The sequence below is a fragment of the Periophthalmus magnuspinnatus genome, chromosome 21 (assembly GCF_009829125.3).
Source record: "Periophthalmus magnuspinnatus isolate fPerMag1 chromosome 21, fPerMag1.2.pri, whole genome shotgun sequence".
NCBI classification, from domain to species: Eukaryota; Metazoa; Chordata; class Actinopteri; order Gobiiformes; family Gobiidae; genus Periophthalmus; species Periophthalmus magnuspinnatus.
This window is the reverse complement of record NC_047146.1, coordinates 19,477,005-19,497,470: the sequence shown is the minus strand read 5'-3', so window position 1 is coordinate 19,497,470 and position 20,466 is coordinate 19,477,005. Positions and strand designations below refer to the sequence as shown.

At 37.3% G+C, this 20,466-nt stretch overlaps 1 protein-coding gene across 7 annotated transcripts in view; it reads left to right on the top strand.

Annotated features, from left to right (window-relative positions):
* Nucleotides 1–20,466, top strand: part of map4k4 (mitogen-activated protein kinase kinase kinase kinase 4) — an 80,065-nt gene that overhangs the window by 28,485 nt on the left and 31,114 nt on the right. For all 7 annotated transcript variants that reach the window (XM_055230782.1, XM_055230781.1, XM_055230780.1 and 4 more), the window contains exons 3-14: nucleotides 1,724–1,780; nucleotides 8,338–8,463; nucleotides 9,688–9,798; nucleotides 11,525–11,615; nucleotides 12,026–12,156; nucleotides 12,760–12,814; nucleotides 13,136–13,214; nucleotides 13,498–13,673; nucleotides 16,394–16,466; nucleotides 16,883–17,093; nucleotides 18,894–19,055; nucleotides 19,451–19,537. In XM_055230782.1, the coding sequence (XP_055086757.1) occupies nucleotides 1,724–1,780; nucleotides 8,338–8,463; nucleotides 9,688–9,798; nucleotides 11,525–11,615; nucleotides 12,026–12,156; nucleotides 12,760–12,814; nucleotides 13,136–13,214; nucleotides 13,498–13,673; nucleotides 16,394–16,466; nucleotides 16,883–17,093; nucleotides 18,894–19,055; nucleotides 19,451–19,537 (1,359 nt within the window). The remainder of the gene's footprint in view (nucleotides 1–1,723; nucleotides 1,781–8,337; nucleotides 8,464–9,687; nucleotides 9,799–11,524; nucleotides 11,616–12,025; nucleotides 12,157–12,759; nucleotides 12,815–13,135; nucleotides 13,215–13,497; nucleotides 13,674–16,393; nucleotides 16,467–16,882; nucleotides 17,094–18,893; nucleotides 19,056–19,450; nucleotides 19,538–20,466) is intronic.

Sequence of the window (20,466 nt, the reverse complement as noted above, 5' to 3'; positions counted from 1 at the left end):
TTGGTTTTAAAGCCTGTATAGAACAAATATTCCACATTGTATTATTCTTCTGTATTGGTGGTTTCATTGGTGTAAACTGTCCATATTTCATAAGACGACAGACAAAGTGTTTGCAGTGTTTTGGTTAGTTTTTTAATGTTTTCTAATAATGCATCTTTTGTATCTATGATTTTGATTTGGTTTTATGGTATATCTAGCTCCCACTGTCAAATCTTGTTTGGTTTTGTTTTAAAGAGGGACTAAACACCTAAACTTGTTATTAATGAATTTCTTTCTTTTTTTTTTTTTTTTTTTTAAATGTTTTAACCTGAAAACTGTGTCCAGTTGACAAATAATGGAAACATTTGTAACTATGGAAACACCTGGATAACTGATGGATTACAACATTTTCCTTGCACAAAACCATTTTGTGTATAATTTTGTCTAGTTTTGAGCCCAGCACACCGACATTCTTCCGCAGGTGTCCCGGGGCCACGGGGAGGGCAGGTGTCCGCTTCCACAATGGAAACCGGATCTCCTCCCACTCTGCCTCTAAGGGACTTAGTGCTATTCACATTATCCTCTGATAACTTACTATCCTAAGTTATTACTATTTATGTCCCTGCTCTATCAATCAAAAACAATTTTAACCAAGGAAAAATGTTACTACAGTTCTCCAGACTAACATTTTTATTTTTATTTTTTCCAGGAGCATACTATCCCCTGATTGAAATCTTTTAGGAGCACAACCAGAAAATTTAGGGGCACATGATAAAAATGTATATAATTTTTTTGTAATTAATATTCTAGCCCTAAATTAAATGGATCATTTTAATTATTAATTTTATTATAACCAGCTTATAGATGTTTAATGCAGACAGATTTATTTATGAGCAGGAAGCAAGTAATCTATAAAACAGATCTGGCTTGAAAATCATATAGGCCCTACAGAGTAAATGTAAGTTTACTTTAAAGTTGAATAATAATTGTCTTCTCTCAATGCCCCCTATTATTATTCATATGTAGTTTCACTTATATATAGTCTGAGTAATAGTGTATTCTCTCTACTCTACTTTCATATGAGGATCATCATAAAATACAGAAGCTGCAGATGATAGTGAATAGTAATACAGTTGTCAAACATTGACTTTATATATGTAGTCTGTCAGTCATATGTAATAGTCCATTTTTAATCTAGAAGTCTGCAACTGAGCATGTGGTTTGGAGCAGATGCAAGACTTTGGAGGAAGAAATTTGGCAACCTTTTGTGTTCAATGGCACTGATTAAAAGTCTCTTAGTGTTCAGGAAATATTGAAAAAAAGTTAATATAAATAAATAAAAATCTTGATATATTTTTTTGGCTTATTTCCCAGCCCTTTATAGGATTCCATTTAACCCCTATTGATGTACAATTATCTAAACTAAAGCTGTCGTCTTCTGCTGTGAGACACACTTCACTGTGACTGGATAGCTCCACCTGTCACTCACGTAGATGTTAGGGTCATACCACAACACATGATCATAGAGCTACCAATAGTACAATGTACGCAACAGCACCTACTTGCATTTTACTGTAGTTGTGTTGGTGAGTTCATTTTGTGATTTTATTTTTCTTTGACATTTTCTTCATCATTCTAATTGAAATATTTGACAAATCGTTTCCGCTTCTTGTCAGTTTGTTGAGTGTATCTTACTTACTCATTTGCTCACAGGTGTTCCCTCTCTCTCTCTCTCTCTCCTCAGGGCCGACATGTTAAGACGGGTCAGCTGGCAGCCATCAAAGTCATGGACGTCACTGAGGTCAGTACCGCACATGCACAGTGGAGACTGGGTTCATTACCATGGAAAGTGTTAGTGTTAGTTAGAATCTGTATGACTTGATACAGGAGGAGGGATAATGTAGAGACGATTTTTCTTATGCATCTTTTTGAACAGGTTAATGAGTTAAAATAGACATAGAAGAGACATGATGCTAAAGAGGAGGCTGTATTTACACAAATTATATTATATCAACAAAATATCAAGATAACAAAAGTGAAAAGTAAATTTATGAACTCCTACGACTTTACTTAAATTCCTTGTCCTAAATTTTAAATTTAGTTATTGATATTATACGAAATATTGGTTATTAGCAAGAAAAGTAGAGATGCACCGATACAGCTCTTTCAGTTTTGATATTGATTCTGATACTGCACCTATTAACCAACAGAAGAAACTGAAAACAGCATTTATTTTATTAAAACTAATCCAAATGTGTTATGTGCTGTTTATGCCTGAGGGGAACTGCTGAACAGCCTTGTCTAATTAAAAGTTCAAACATAATGAGACTTTCTGGGCTAAGTACGACAAGGTAATACTCTTATTACATATTACATATTAGATGCTCAGTCCGGATATTGCCTGAACCGATATTTGGAAGCCAATATCCAATCCAGCAAATTCTCTTGGCGCCGATATCTGATACCAGTATCAAATCAGTGCATCCCTAAAGAAAAGAGATGTGTAGAACAAAGAAATCTTTATCTGGCCACTCCTATAATTAATGAATATGAATATATTGGTTTAGACTTGTGAACCAACTAGCCTGAAACCTTAAAGTGTTTTGAGCTGCATCATCTGTTTGGATCTGCATAAAGCAGTTTGTGTAGTAGTATTACTTTTAGTAAAACTACAGAACCCTACATGAATTTTTGGAATAATGACATATAATATAAATACAGAGCACTGGGCATAGATAGGGAGTAGGTGACAACAGATATTTTCTGACAATACAGGATTACTCAACATGAAGGAATCAACTGAAATAAAATTCTTGATTAAGTTAATGATGAGTGAGCACTGTTATAATCTGGTTAGAAGTTCATAAAAGTCCATTTTACATCATCTTTAGTTCTCTTCCTCTATGATTAATGTTCATCTATGGCTCTTTCTTTAAATAATTAGCATTTAACAACATTTTCCTTCCTTACAGTTGTTGAGCATTCCCTGGCAATTTACCGCAGTTATCTATCCTCATGATTCCACTGGGCTGAAGGAACGTGTTAACTGGAGCTTTAGGACATGTCTGCTGGAACATTAGAATGAAGCCTGGAGGCAGACCTTTAATCCCCAGATCACAGATAAACATGCTCTCATACTTACTTTAACCATTTGTGCTGCTAATCTAAACTGTATGTGAAAATGTTCTTCTTTGCCCCATTAGCTTTTTGCATATTTTTTCCAAAACCTGCACAGCTGCACAGATTACTCACATCAAAGAATGGTTTACATGCCATTTCAATTATCTGGTAACTCCAGAAATCAGATAATCAGAGGTGGGTAGGAGTAGCCAAAAATTGTGTTCAAGTAATCCAATCCACTTTATGTATATAGCACAATTTATAAACATGACAGTTTCCAAAGTGCTGCACAGATGATATAGTAAGAGTAACATTACTTCAAAATAATATTACACAAGTAGAAGAACAAAGTAGTGGTCCAAGAAATTACTCAAGTAAGAGTAAAAAAGTATTTGGGAAAAGTATTATTCAAGTAAGAATAAAAGAAAGAGTAACTGTCAAGATGTAATGATGATGATTTGTTTTATAATTTAGAATTAACGTAATTTGAAGGACTAAACGTTAGATAATGGACAAAATCTGGTGTTTTCAAAGAATAAACACAAAAATGAGACAAACTAAATCATATCTGAAGGAGCGGTGCAAGAAACACAAATGTTTAAATCATTTCTTATTGTCAACATAAAGCATTTGTGACTTGTGGTTACTCTTCCTACTGTGAGTAAGTCTACAACTTTTACTCAATTAAGAGTATTGTTATTTTAGTATAAATATTATGCAAGTAGGTATAAAACTATGCTGCTAGAAAAGTACAATTTCTTCAAAAAGTTACTCAAGTTAATGTAACGGTAAATGTAACTGAGTACTACCCACCTCTGCAGATAGTGTTCAGATTTTTTACAGCAAGGAACCACTCACCCAGTCACAAACACATTCAAACACCAACACAACAGCAGTATTCATCTGTGGGAGCTAGAATCGTACCGCCAATCTGTGTCCCAGTGGATCTGACCACTCTACCAACAATATTTATGTCATGAGCTGGATTGGAACTGCCAACCTTTGGATCAGAGGACGAGTACTCTGAGCTACTGTCTCAACCTACCTCTATTACTGAAACAACATTATTATAACATGAAAGAAAGCTCAAAAAGTCACATTTACATCTATAAAAATTAAAAGCAAAGCATAATCCATCCCTGCTAAATCCATGGGGTTGTCTGTTGGATGCTGTGGGTTAGAGTTAGGCCAAAGCACGTGTTACATAGTGGTCAGACTGTGACATGTGACAGTGTCTGACCCATATTCACTGCTCTACATTCACTCACAAACTGCAACCTCTGGTCAGCAGCTTAAAATACACATGGCAGGTTTTTATGTTTTTCTAATTGTGACTTGGTTTGGTGGGATATGATGTGTGGTCAATATTTATCATATCATAGTTTTACATCAGTTAGGTGGCAGTTTGTGGTAGGGATGCATGATACCTATACTGGATAAATTGGATATCGGCTTCCAAATATCAGTTCAGCAGATATCCTGGTCGAGCCTATAGATTGATGTAATAAGACTATTTACTTGTTATACTTGGCGCAGATGTACATATTGCTTGTGAGCGGACAATATTGTCCATACTGTTACATCACATTCATATCCCAATAATCGCACGTTGCTTCCTATGTATATATGGATCATAAATATTGTTTACATTCTAAACAAAAGCTTTGACACATTTCTGATGTGTGTGACCCTGGTGCCCACTGGATGATCTTGCTCAGTCACAGGAGCAGTCCCTGGAGATCCACACAATTACAAAATTGTTTGGGGGGTTTTTCTAACTTTTTACCATAGTATAACTTTGTTCCCTCATTAAACACATGCCTAAAGAGGTTTTAAGCAATGTAATCATGTTTTAAACAACTAATCAGAAGAATAATTGCTAGATGAATTGATTAGGAAAATAATTGTTAGTTGCAGCACTAGTGGTTTGAGAGAGGAGTCAGAATATGTTTTATTGCCATTGTCAGTGAACAGAATTCACACATTAGGAACTTGCTTCAGTTTTATGGTGCGACATTAAACAAAGAATAGTAATTGTAGTATGAGCTATGATAAAATAAAAATAAGGAGATGCATTAAAATAAGGTAACTAAAAATATATACAATATACAGGGCAGAGCCTTCATTGCAAGTAGGTTAATTATGGTTCAAGTTAGTTGCTCAAGTGACAGGTGCTATAGAGTGTTCATGAAGCCAACAGCAGTTGGCTTGTTCAACCCCAAGTCTTGGACACGAACAGGGTATCTGGAGGGATGGGAGGCTGCAGCCAGTCACCTTCTCAACAGAGCACATAATGCTCTGCAGCAGTCTGTGTCTGTCCCTGGCAGTGGCCTGGCGTGCCACGCCATGATGGAAGAGGTGAGGATGACTCAGTGATGGTCATGTAGAACTGAGGAAGTGATGGACTTGAGGTGGGACAGAACCATATGTTCAAAAGTCTTCATGACTACAGAGGTCAGGGCCACAGGCCTGTAGTCATTAAGTTCAGTGATCTGGGGCTTCTTGGGGAAATGTAATTCACTCTTTCCCAGTGTGGCAGTTAATCACAGTTTGTAGGTAAAGTTGAGGATGTGCTTGCTATTTTTACTGGTTCCGTGATGAGGAAAATGTCACTAACAAGTGGATTGTGGCTGGTTGTGGTTCTGCTGCCGTTGAGGTAGAGTAGAGGAGTGATATAGCTGAAATACCAGGATATAGGAGGTGAGAAAGAGTGCATTTACATACATGAATTTCTTAAAACTGTTAAATTACAACTTTAATGGTCGAAATTACAACTTTGCAAAGACTGGAGTTAAGTTGTGTTCACATTCTATAATTTGATCATGTCATAAATATGGATGTCGGGCAGTGGTCTATATGACCTGAAGATAACACATTTTGAACTGTGATATATTATTGATGTAAATATAGATGATACACGTTAATACTGAAGCAAAATTATGCCACCGACACAATAACAAGGGATTATCCCCAAAAAGCTATTTTAAATTGTTACAAATGTTCCAATAAGTTGCAATAAATAAATAGCAGAATTAATCACTCTTGTAGTTAATTTGCAAAAAAATCTCAATAGTGCAAAGAAAGTATCCATGATAAATATCGACCTCCAAAAATTATTATTATCGATTATCGTGACAGGCTTAACTGGCTCCACAAACTATATTAATCTTATGGCTTAAAGTCTTTTTAACTGACAGCAAACACATTTTTGAGGTTGAATAATGGCACCACTTTCTGAGGCTATCGTATAAGTCACTTTGAGTTTATCTTATTTATGCCGATAGAGAAGAGACGTTGAATTTTGTGCCAGATATTAACCATAAACCAGGTCAACAAATCTGCAATCTCACAGTTAAACTGCACATTCCACCATATAATTCTGACCTGTCTCCAGCTCGGTTTAAACTATAGGGATTCTACATTGTGCCGATGTTATGGGAAATCAAACCTTTAGGTAATCTATTGTCCTCTTTGATAACTAGATGTCCCTGTGTGTCAGATGCTCTCCCTGTGTTTCCATAGGGTCTTATTGTATTGTGTAAAATCTGCGAACACTGTAGTTTAGACCTCGACAAACATGTTTTGAAATACATGGGATTCTTGGATGAGTTTAGCATTTCAGATCTCTTCTCTTAAATGTTAACACTGATGGAGTCACAATACTACTTTTTCTGTCAACAAACCAAACATAGAAATGATTAATGTGCATATGCTCTCACCACATCACCACTATAGCTGCCCAAATTTCCCATCATGCACCGCGGTCCTGGTCACCATGACGCCGGGTCTCAGCCTGTCCTAATGCGGTTGGAACCTCTCCTGTTTTCATTGTGAACCATAAAGGCTTGTTTTCAGTGCAACGTGTGTCCCTCTCTCAGACTGAGCAGGAGCCAGTGTTCTGTATCCTTCTCTGGTATTTTCATCAGAAATCTCCCCTAAAAAATGTTTTCCATGCTCATTTATACCGGTGACAAGGTCAGTCATGCCACTATGTTTATCCAACCGTACCACAACATCTGCAGATTAACTTGAGGCATTTGGCCTGCACCCATCTCAGGTGTTGTTTTAAAGAGGGGGTATTATGCAAAATCTATTTTTCTCTCCCGGACTGTATTCGAACTCTCCTTATGGTTAGCAGTAGGTCTGTGCCAAAAATCGATTGGTTGTGACCTAAACTTTGGTCGATCTTGATGATAAGACAAGTGCATTTTAATCAATGGGTAATCCACAAGTTTTTACTTAAATCTGACAATCTGACTAAAAATCGAGTGCCTCATTCCCTCCTGACTGTGTGTGCAGTTTCGTCTGCCCTCGGTTGGCCTCCCTCTGTCTGATCCAGTCGCAGCTCCTCACCTTTTCTCCTCTCTCTCCTCTTGTGCTTCTTATCGTTATAATTAGTTACAGAAAGTAAATGTTTATTTTCTCTCCATTTATGAGTGAAACTTAAGACTTAGTTTAGCTCACAGACTTTACACCTGTTTTTGCCGGTAGCATTAGCGTGTGTGCCAATAGTGGTAACGCCCGTATGCTTTTAAGCTTAATATATTGTACAAACTCATTCCAAACTTTAAAATGAGGATTTCTCTGGAATTATTGGTCCTATCAACACAGTGATTCCGACACCCTGTCCACCTGTTTATGTTTTCAAAAACAAATCAAAAATGGAGATTAATCAGTATGGGAGAAAAAATTGTGCTTATTTTTATTAAATTTTTTTAAAGTGTAACTGAGTGAAAGTAACTACCCACGTCTGCACTCAAGGTGACCAAAGTGTTTCGTTTGTAATCGTATACAAACATATAATGGTTAAAAGTACAGATAGAAAAAAGAAAGGAAAAATTAACAATAGAGACAAGTGGAGGGAGTATCCAAGACAGTATTGAGAAAAATAAAAAATACTTTACTGGTTAAATGACAGGATGAAAGAGTACTCAAAGTAAACTTAAAGGGGACATATGCAGTGTTCCCTCTTCATTATCTTACTCAGAGCTGTCTTTTGATTCATTCATGCATCCTGTATTGTACTGCATTTGAGGTTTTCAGTTCTCCGTCCAGTGCACTGTACGTACTTGCTATTATGGAATTATGAGTTTTAAAAAAAGATCACATTAGCTGATGATGTTCGTGTGTCAGTCACGTGCATCACACACGTCTACTAAATACCTTAAAGAAATCATAATATGTCCCCTTTGATAAATATGTGTTCAAACTAAGGATGGTTTAACCCTTTGTGTCCAGGACGAGGAGGAGGAGATCAAGCTGGAGATCAACATGCTGAAAAAGTACTCTCACCACAGGAACATCGCCACATACTATGGAGCCTTCATCAAGAAGAGCCCTCCCGGACACGATGACCAGCTCTGGGTGAGTGTCTGGTTCTTGTAGTGTAACCTGGTGACCTGGTCAGGGTAAGGAGCAGAGCAGAGGACAGGCTAGGCACTAAAGCTCATGCAACCAGTTATATATTGTGGCAGATATGAGGAAAGTGTGAAATATTTGAAACTGCTCCAAAACATAGTATTTTATATTCCTGATAAGGGCTTTCAACTCTGTAGAGCACCAGATGCGAGGAAAATGATTGTGGCCACACTTTACCATGTTATTATTACAGTGATTTTGTCTCATGAACATGTGAGTTTTTGTAGTGAAGTCTTAATCTTAAAATCAGTCCACACTTATGACTTAGTGGTTGACACGAGGCGACAAACAGCTTAATTTAAACATGATGAAATATTTAGGACGAGGTTTGACAGCGACGTGCTTCACATGTGGTTTATGGAAGTTGTTTATGGAGCTCTTTATTTCCCACTCTGGAAGTCAGATATTCATTGATGTTATCGCTGAACAATGGTGGTAATAGAATGTCTACAAACAACAACACGTCTGTTTAGGGGAAAAAATGTTTATCCTGAAGTGTAAATCTTAACAAGCCAAATTCATGGGATTCGGGCATTAGTTTAGCAGTTCAGATTTCAGTCTTTTTACAGATATTACTGTTCATGGCCGTGTTTAAAATATGCACTGTGAACTGAATCCGGATTTTAACATAATTTGTAACCCCAATCACAATAGACCCTTCCATGAGTGACATGTTTAGAATTGGTACTTATATTAACATTCTATCCCATTTATTTTAATAGGACAGCGAAATAAATAAATGAATTTGAACATTTGTAGACAACACACATAAATACTTATACATTTTGTACATTTGCCAACGAGTTATATCAATGACAATCTAATTTCCAACTCCAGTTTATAAAGTTTGCTAATGCTTGCTTGATGAATTAAAGCTTACTATTGTGACCCACTGTATTTTTTGTGATTTAAGAAATGCTTATTATGTGGTTGTTAGCATATGGTCTAATTAATAATGTCGTTAACTGCTTACATTAATAATCTATATAAAACAGTGCTACATGTGGGAATGTTTTCTAAAGAGGCTCCGGTGAGGCTCACGTGTTGTTGTGTGGTTGTCAGTAGCCAAAACAGCCCCACTTAATTTTGTGCATTTCTAATTCATGTTTAAAAAATATATGAAATACTGTGATGTACCCTAAAGGTTGTGATTTGTGTATGCTTGTGCAGCTGGTGATGGAGTTCTGTGGCGCCGGCTCCATCACTGACCTGGTGAAGAACACTAAAGGGAACTCTCTGAAGGAAGACTGGATCGCCTACATCTCCAGGGAGATCCTAAGGGTGAGCATAAGCTATGTTGTCTCTTTGGTGAAAAATGGGTTACATTCAAGAATTGGATTACGTCATAATATCAGGGATCTATCCATGGGTTTCAGGATGATGAGAAAGGATTGTTGCCATACTGGTTAACAATTAAAACAAAATAATATATCTTTTGAACGGGAAAAAGTTCTCAAAATATTCATATTACATATAACAGGAAGCTGAAACCCACAAATATAACTTAATGGCAAATTCACTGTTTTGGAAAGAAGTCTCCAAACTTATGATCAACAAATTGTGAACCTTATTATTATTTGTTCAGGATTACCTCTGTGAACTTGTCATATTAAACTTATGGCTCAACGTCCTTTCAATTGACAACAATCACATCTTTGTGGTTGTGAAAAATTGATTTCACTCTTGTTTAATGTGGATAGGGTCAGTAACTGCAGAGATATTAACCATCACAACATTGTAGAATCCCTATAGTTTAAACTGAGCTTGAGACAGGCCAGAATTCTAAGTTGGAACTTGCTGTTTAACTGTCAGATTTCAGATTTGTTGACCTGGTTTATGGCTAATATAATAATAATAATAATAATAATAATAATAATAATAATAATAATAATAATAATAATAATAATAATAATAATAATAATAATAATAATAATAAAGGCTTACACTTGTAATGTGCTTTACAGGCTTGTCAAAGCCTCTCAAAGCGCTACACTATAGTCATTATTCATTCACTTCCACACTTGGTGATGGTAAGCTACTACTGTAGCCACAGCTGCCCTGGGGCAGACTAACAGAAACGCGGCTGCCAATCTGCGCCATCAGCCCCTCCGACCACCACCAATCATTCGCGCACACACCACTTTCATACTAGGCAATGTGGGTGAAGTGTCTTGCCTAAGGACACAACGACAGAACTTGGTCCGAGCGGGACTTGATTGACCTTCAGGTTGGGGGACCAACACTCTAACCACTGAGCCACTGTCGCCCCTCGCTGTAATTACTGTCCCTGTCTACATGAAACTAAAACTGACACAAAGTTTCTCCATCATTATAACTAAACAGCTTCAGAAAGTGGCGCCATATATACAGCTTAGTCTGACTAAGCTACGAGGGCCTTTCATGTAGCACTGAGCAAGAAAGCACTAACAAAAGCAAACATGTAGAACTATAAATTACAGAACAACAATAGCGGTTAGACACTTCTCACACATTGTAGACCAAGCCACATAATTGTCCCTGTGTTATGCGTCGTCCATTGTTTCTGTCCTCTCTCTAGTCTGCGGCTCCAATGGTTCATGAGGCTGCAATTAACGAGTGCCCAAAGTATATAAAAATAGTAATGGTTTTAGAGATGTTACTTATTGGCTGCTTGTAAACTAGGGTTGTCACAATACTACATATTTAAACTTGATTTCAGTATCTATATACGGGAAAGGCTTGCTACCGATTTCAAGACCATTTTTGTTTATACAATTTAAAGTCATTTTAAACGCAAAATTATAGTGGTTTCTTAAGTGTTATCATTGTGTCATGTACTTATTTGATAATTATTCTTGATAATTTTATTTTATTTTTTGTGTCAGTACCAGTTCAAATTAGTATCTAGTTACTAGCTTTAGTATCAATTAGTATCTGAATACATAGATAAATGGTTTGAGGTTCATGGCAGCTTCTTTGTGGTTCTGTCTAACTCTTCCCTCCTCTTCCTTCTCCTCCTCCCGCACAGGGCCTGGCTCACCTGCACGCTCACCACGTCATCCACAGAGACATCAAGGGCCAAAATGTGCTGCTAACGGAGAACGCAGAGGTCAAACTAGGTACGCTATCAACACACACACATTAGCATGTTTCTGCATTATCGTGACAGCAAAACTCCAATCTGACCTCTGAAAGTTCTGACACCTGCTTTTTCATATTTTAAGGCTGTTAAAATCATTTACAGCCCCTATTTTATCATTCAGACAAGAATTTGTTTTTAGATTTAGTTTCACCTACCTTCTTACTACCCTTATATTGCCATCAGTGATGTGATGAAAGGAACAAATGGGGCCTAGACACTGGGGGTGGTGAAAAAGAGGAGAGGCTGATGGTTCTGTTGCAGCAAAGATAGGGCAGAGAAGGAACTGAAGTAATATGAAGTAGAAAAGGACAGAGAGTGTACTATGAATAACTTGAGATGTGATTGGACTTACATGCATTTCTTTGCTTAACCCCATGTCCTGTACAGTGGACTTTGGTGTGAGTGCCCAGCTGGACCGGACCGTGGGCAGGAGGAATACATTCATTGGGACCCCGTACTGGATGGCCCCCGAGGTCATCGCCTGTGATGAGAATCCTGACGCTACCTACGACTACAGGGTGAATGCGCTGTACACATGAATTATAATCATAGAAGTGCTAGTCTCAAATGAGTTGTAATTTAAGATTTTGCATTTCATGTATTTCACTCAGTCATGTTCACGGTCGTTCATATTATGCAGGATAAAAAAACTCGAAAAATGATGCAGCTTTGGTGAAAGCAGTGTTTCCCACTGACTGCGGTGGCACTGGGAATGCTTTTTGGATCATTTTATTGAATAATGTTGGAGTGAATATGTCACTAATCATTGCCTCCACTATTCAAAAAGGAATTAAACATTAAATAAAGTTACTACTATAAATGTATGATAATACAAGTAAAAAGCCTAATTTTAATACAAATTTATTGCTCTGCTTAAAACTATAGGAGCAAAAATTTGACTATGGGGAAACTGTGAAACTGAATTCCATGTTGCTGAAATTCTTATAATCATTCTTGCCTTTGTTATTTTGATTTAATGTAATCTGGCAATCAATCATAACCTTACACATAGCAGAGATTCAGATTTTTCCAGTGAATAAACCATAAGATATATTGTAATAGTACTCCAGTAGAAGAGTTAGGAGTAAATGACTGATGCCCTGTCTCTGTCCTGTCCTCAGAGTGACCTGTGGTCCTGTGGAATCACTGCCATAGAGATGGCTGAGGGAGCCCCACGTGAGTCACTTTCCAACACAATCCTTTATTTCCATATTCTTTATGTATTTCCATTCATAAAGCATAATTATTATGTGACCAGCATTATTAAATCAAGCATTCTCAATTCATATTTTACTATTGCTATAAGGCCTAAATGTGAATTTCATAAAATGCTGTTATTACTACAGAACAAATTTATATTTTACTTTTAACTTACAATATAACCCTAATATAAAAAAAAAAATCAATTTCTCTTTGATCTTACAGTGAAGTGAAAATCCTACTCAACCCAAGTTTAGCTCCTGTTATTGTCTGACATTGTCTATGTTGCCCCTTCAGCACTGTGTGACATGCACCCCATGAGAGCACTCTTCCTCATCCCCAGGAACCCTCCTCCTCGGCTCAAGTCTAAGAAATGGTTAGTGTCCACTGTTTGTCACTTACTTAAACACCACATATCGAATATAGTTTTAATAAATTAAGTGAGTTTTTTTTGTTTTGTTTGTTTTTTGTTTTTTACATCAACTGAATTTCTCCCAATAAACACCAAAATTACTTTATTCTCAACATGTTCTGATAATTAATTTCATACCAATTTTAGACTCCAATATAACCTACAATATATGAAAACTTTCATTTGCCAAATCACTGAATATTCTTAATAACTCATGTATTTATCAAATATATTTGTCTTTCCTCAGGTCTAAAAAGTTCTTCAGCTTTATCGAGGGCTGCCTGGTGAAGAACTACACCCAGCGCCCTCCCACGGACCAGCTCCTCAAGCACCCATTCATCCGAGACCAGCCCAACGAGAGGCAGGTCCGGATCCAACTTAAGGACCACATTGACCGCACCAAGAAGAAGAGGGGCGAGAAGGGTACGGAACAGGCTTATATTTCCGGTCATATAAAATAAGAAGTGGGGTGCAAAGGACATGTATCAGGCTCCTAATATTGGTAATGTAAAAACAAGAAGAGGGGTGAGAAAGTTGCATAACAGGCCACTAATGCTGTTAATGTAACAGCACCAAGAAGATGTGCCAAAACGGCATGTAACAGGCTTCCAATACTGGTAATGGAGAACCAAAAAGGGGGGTTAGAAGGGTACATAACAGGTTTCTAATAGTGGTAATGTAAAAATGAAAATAGGGGTAAGTACATAAGAGGCTAATAATACTATTAATGTAAATACATGAAGAAGAGGGGCGAGAAGGGTCCATAACAGGCTTCTAATGCTGTTATTGTAACAGAAGGAACAAGAGGGCTGTGAAGGATACGTAGCAAGCTTTTAATAATGGTAATGTAAAAATAAGAAGAAGAGAAGTGAGAAATGTATGTAAAAGGCTTATAATGATGTTAACATTAAAACAGGTTTGGCATTTGGCTTGTAATATGGGTAATGTATGAAAGAGAAGAATGGCAATCAGGTTACACAACATGTTTATAATACTAGCAATTAAGAAGAAGAGGAGTGACAAGGGTACCTAACATGCTTAGAATACTGGAAATGAGGAGGGAGCTGGGTGGGAAAGGTCAGTAATAAGTCTCTAATACTGTTAATTGTAAAAACAAGAAGAGGAGTTAGAAGGGTCCGTGATAGGCTTCTAATACTAGTAATGCAACAGTGAAAAGAAGAGAGGTGCAAGAGGGGTAGGTGACAGGCTTCTCATACTGTTCATGAAGGAAAGGATAGAAAAGGGTGCTGCTAATGTAACAGCAAAAAATAAGATTGACAAGAAGGGTACATAACAGGCTTAAGTTACTGGGAATGTAACATCACAAAGAGAAAGGTCCCTAATATGCTTTTTAAAAATGGTAATGTAATTATCCAAAATTTTCAACTATTTATTAAACTGGGACTTCTGCCTCGCAGCAGAAAGTGCTGGTTTTAGATTGCTTTCTGTGTGGAGTTTGAATAACAAAAAGTATGTTGTGGGGGTTTTCATTGATCTAAAGAAAGCTTTTGACACTCTAAGTTTTTTGAGTAGTATTGAGTGGTTTAAACTGTATGGCATAAGGGGCATTGCACTAAATTGGATTGATAGTTACCTGACTGGAAGACAACAGTTTGTGAAAAAAAATGGATACACTTCCACATTTATGAGTTCTAATTGTGGAGTGCCGCAAGGTTCAATTTTGGGACCTAAATTATTTAATTTGTATATAAATGACATATTCAAAACATCTAACATATTAAAAATAATTTTAATTGCAGATGACACCAATATATTTTTCTCCAGTGACAATTATAAAAAACTTATTACAACGATGAACATAGAGTTAAGTAAAATTAAATTATGGATGGATTCCAATAAGTTATCCCTAAATTTAAAAAAGACAAAAGCTATGTTTTTTGGTCATTATAAAAGAAATTCAGAACTTTCAATAATTGTTGATGGAGTCAAAATTGAGTGGGTTTCTAATATTAAATTTTTAGGCATAATGATTGATGAAAAGCTGAGCTGGAAACCACCCATCAGATACATACAATCTAAGGTCTCAAAAAGTATTGCTGTAATCAATAAAGGGAAATACATTTTTAATCAAAAGGCTCTTTACATACTTTACTGCTCACTCATGCTTCCATATCTGACATATTGTATTGAAATTTGGGGCAACAACTACCAAATGTTACTTCTTTCCCTTTTCAAATTGCAAAAATGTGCTGTGAGAATCGTGCACAAGGTTGGTTACCTGGACCATACAAACAATCTGTTTTTCAAACCAAAATTATTAAAAAAATTTGATTTGGTAAAATTCTATACTGCTTTGCTTTTGTATATAGCAAACAAAACTATGCTGCCATTAAATATCCAAAAACTGTTCAGCACACAGGACGTACACTATGATTTAAGGGGAAGGGGTAAATTTAAAACAAAATTAGTGAGAACCACCAGGAAAAGCATGTGTGTATCTGTGTGTGGGGTCAGTCTGTGGAATGGGTTGGGAGATAACCTGAAGCAGTGCCCAAATATTTACAGGTTTAAAAGGAATTATAAAGAATTTTTGCTTTTGTTGTATAAGGGTGACAGCACTGGGTGATCTTAAAAAATTAAATAAAATGTATATATATATATATATATATATATATATATATATATATATATATATATATATATATATATATATATATAATGTGTAGATATATGTATATATAATGTGTAGATATATGTATATATAATGTTTAGATAAATATGTACATAATGTGTATATGTGTGTACATATGCATGTATATACACACCCCCACACACCCCCCCACACACACATATATATACACACAGATGTAATATGTAATTTATTTTGCTATATGTAAATATTTGTTAAGCTCTGGGATCAATGTACAAAAGCAACCACATAATTTTTGAAGCTATGATATGAACAGGGGTGGGTTAATATAAGTTTTTCTTCTTCCCACTCCCTTTCGAGAGATGTGCTTTTCTTTTGTTTACAATGTACATGTAGTAAACATGATTATTCTTTTCTCTTGGCACTAACTCGAAATAAACCAATCAATCAATCAATCAATGTTCTTGAGGTGACGGATACATTAAACGACCAAAAAGTGTAATGTTTGCCTTGTTTTTTAATCTTTCGTCAGATGAGACAGAGTACGAGTACAGTGGCAGTGAGGAGGAAGAGGAAGAGTCGTCTGAACAAGAAGGAGAGCCCAGGTAAATTTTCTTAATTTTACTCTTATGTCTCTTTTATTACTCTACTCTTATATTCTATCTACAAGTCTTCTTCTGCTGGTCAGCTGCATGTCTATAACAAATTGAATCTCTACTTGGTAAAGTAATTCTGATTCTGATGTTTTATAGACACAATTAGACTAGTGCTTCCATAGACCACAGAGCACAATTCATGTACACGTGAGAGTTCACACTTCTCTGTGGGTGGTTAAATCTATCATGCATATAGAGATGGAAACAAGGCTGACCAATAGGAGGAGTGGGTGGAGTTAAACAGAAAAACTCTAAATTACAATTTAACAATATCACCATAGGTGTCAGATCATAAATGATTTGTCATCATCCCATTGCCCAACTTTAGTCCACCTGTTACATGACTTTTCCACATACCTCTACAGCTCTATAGTGAACGTACCTGGGGAGTCCACTCTGCGACGGGACTTTATCCGTCTGCAGCAGGAGAACAAGGAGCGATCGGAGGCCCTGAGGAGGCAGCAGCTCCTGCAGGAGCAACAGCTCCGTGAGCAGGAGGAGTACAAGAGACAGCTGCTGGCCGAGAGGCAGAAGAGGATCGAGCAACAGAAAGAGCAGAGGAGGAGACTGGAGGAGGTACACACTTTGCACATGCTCACACATATCATGCATACAGCCCACAGCTTAGACAACATTAAAAGGGATAAAAACATGTATCAGATATTTGGCTGCTTATGGTATGTCTTCTCTGTATACAGTTAATACAGGTCTGCTGTAGTAACTGCCAGTGACATGTAGTAGCAGTAGGATTTGGTGGTCCGTGTAATGAGATTTTGAGAGCTGGATTAAAAGTTCAGATTCATATCCTGATAATTGCTGTAATAGATTCCAAACGTGGTTAATCTGTGCTGGAACACTGATGAAGTGTTTCCCCAGAGGCCAGACTTATTGCGCAGGGGAGACGGGGGCTAACCCATTGTAGTATCAAATATTAGAGTCTTTCTTATCCTGGAGCATTGGGTGTGAGATATAATTTTTGTTTAAAATATTGGTTTTAAAATTCACATTCTATATTTTATATCGGCCTTTTTAGTTAAACCATTATTATGTTGTCAAAGCATCTATTTTTGAGGCAAAATGAGACTAAAGGATAGTTTCTACACTATGTAAATATACACTATGTAAACCACAGCAAACAAAGTTATTTGCATTGTTTCCATTAGTCTGCTATGGAGTGGATTGGTAGTGTTTAAAGTAACCAGAGCACAGGCAGAGGACAGGCCTCTTGCTCTTTTCTCTCCTCCATTGTCTCTCCTCTCTTTCTCTCCCCTCTCTTTCTCTCTCTCCCCTCTCCTCCCCCAGACCTGTGCTTCATGACAGGGCCTGAATGGAATAGTTGGGCGGGGGCCATGGTCGAGTGGTGTGTGTGGAAACATGAGTCTACAGAGGACAGCTGCTTAGGGACACATCAGCTCTGACAACTTTATATGCCTCCTCCGCCTCCCCTGTCTCACCTGTCAGGAGTCCTGTCAGAACCCTGTCAGGAGTGTAGTGGCATGTTTAGCCAGGGCCAGATCTAACTTTATAGGGGTCCTATGCAAAAGGCTGTTTGGGGGCCATCTTTGCCCAACTAAAATAGGCCGTAGGGTATAATATGTAGAGCTGGGCAAGCAATAATCAGTATATTCCACATGATATTCTTATATATATCAGCAAAATGCAGGAAATGGCATCTAATTTGTACACAATTACTTGTGGGTGACCCCAAACTCCTTTTTACCTTTTTGTCCTACCTACTGGACATGACCTTATCTTCTATTGTTCCAGTGTTAATTCAACCCTAATCCAATGTACTATTCAAAGCAGAAATTTCGATATTAAGGAATAGACTCGGTACTCAATACAGATTCTGATACCATGATGATAATAAAAACACTCTTTTTTAAGCAATAGAATGTAATTTTCAACATTAAATCATAGTACTTTCTTTTATATTAACATGTGGCCTTATATCTGTGAAATCCCCAAGTCGTCCAGGTAGGTTTCATAGTGGTCCATGGGTGTATACTAGTCTATGTGGTCTTCTACTTGTTCTGATACATCTCAAGTTAAAGCTATTTAAGAGAGGTTCATTTCTGTAGTGTGACTTAATTTCTATACTAGTTTTAATATTGATTAGTATCTCATTTTTGATAATTTTGACAACCCTACCATAAGCAAATATTTTTGATGATATGTCTGTCTATACAGCAGTTATACCAAAATGACTTTGGGCATAGCCTAGACTACATCTTAATTAGAAAAACTGTATAATAAAGAGTAAGGTATCAATACACGCCATTACATGATTACATAATTTAAAATATCCTAATAATAATGTGAAATGAGTGAATTAAAGTTGTTGTTTTAAGAATGGTTTGGTTTTGTTCTATACAGCAACAGCGGCGCGAGCGTGAGATCCGAAGGCAGCAGGAGAGAGAGCAAAGGCGCAGGGAACAAGAGGAGAAGAGGAGGATGGAGGACATCGAACGAAGGCGCAAAGAAGAGGAGGAGAGGAGGAGAGTGGAAGAGGAGAAGAGGAGGGCCGACCGGGAGCAGGTGATCATACAGAGAGTGTGAGACAGGGGGAGAAGGGTGAAGAGAGGGAGAGAGGAGAATGGAGGAGGATAATAACAGAGAGATAGAGAAGAGACAGAGGCGAGCGGAGGAGAACAGGGGGACTGATGCGAGAGAGAGAGGGAAGGAGATGATAAGAGGGGAAAAGGAGTGGAGAAGAGGTGAACAGGTGAAAGAGGGAGAGAGGGGGACAGAGAGGAGAGAGAGAGAAAAGAGGGGAAGAGGAGGGCTGACCAGGAACAGATTAGAGAGAAAGAGAGTGGAGGAGGAGGAGAGGCGGGCCGACTGGGAAAAGGTGTGAGAGAAAGAGAAGAGGAGGTGAAGAAGAGAGTTGATTTGTATTGTAACTGCTTAACTGTGTGCCATGTGTTTGACAGGAGTACATCCGCAGGCAGCTGGAGGAGGAGCAGAGGCACTTGGAGATCCTACAGCAGCAGCTCCTCCATGAGCAGGCCATGTTACTGGTGAGCACATCCAAGGTTTTATATAACCCCTTCTGGTTTGTTTTCAGCATAGCAGTCCTCCATGCTCGTGCAGATTTATATGTCCTCTCCATAAGCAAACTCTAAAATAAACCACTCTCTCTCCTCTGTGGTAGTCAGTGTACTGCAGTGTGTAGTGTTTCAGTTTCATGGGGTTTTAATTAAATGCATACATTGAACAAATCATTGAGTCAATAAAATAATATTCAAAGCATTTTGTAATATAGGACATATAGTGCCAAAGAAAATATTAAAAAAGAGGTATTATGCAAAATACATTATTGTGGAGCTTTCTACCGTGTTATAACATTGTTCCCTTATCAAAAACATGCCTGAAGAGGATTTTTGTGTCATCCATGCATGTTTGAGTGTGTTAACGATCTCTCCTGGGCACTATTTGAACCCTTCTTACGGTTAGCTGTAAGATTCTGTCACACATGACACAAAACTGTACACAACAACTTGACAAACCTAATGCGATGTGCAGTAGTTTCATTAGCAGAATGCACGCTGTGTTGTGATAGCACTCTGTGGGGGGAAGCGACTTAGCATGGAGAGCAAAAGGAAGGGGAGACTTAGAGCATCAAAAATGAGATTGAAACTTATAAAACATGTTAATACATTGTTTTCAGCGAATATAGCATTTTAAAAAACAATACAAGGTAACACGGTGTTCTAAATATGTTATTTGTTAGCAGTTAATACCCCATCAAAGTAAAATACCCCCTCTTTAAATTTAAATGTATGAAATATAAATGAATATCCCCCCTCAGGGTTTGATTGTTTCTGTTCCTACAATAGTTAAATGTTCCAGTCTGACCTCCTCATTCCATTTCTCTCTCTCTTTCTCTCTTACTTTCTCTCTCTCTCTCTGTCTTTTGCTCTCTCTCTCTTGCTCTCTCGTTCTCTGT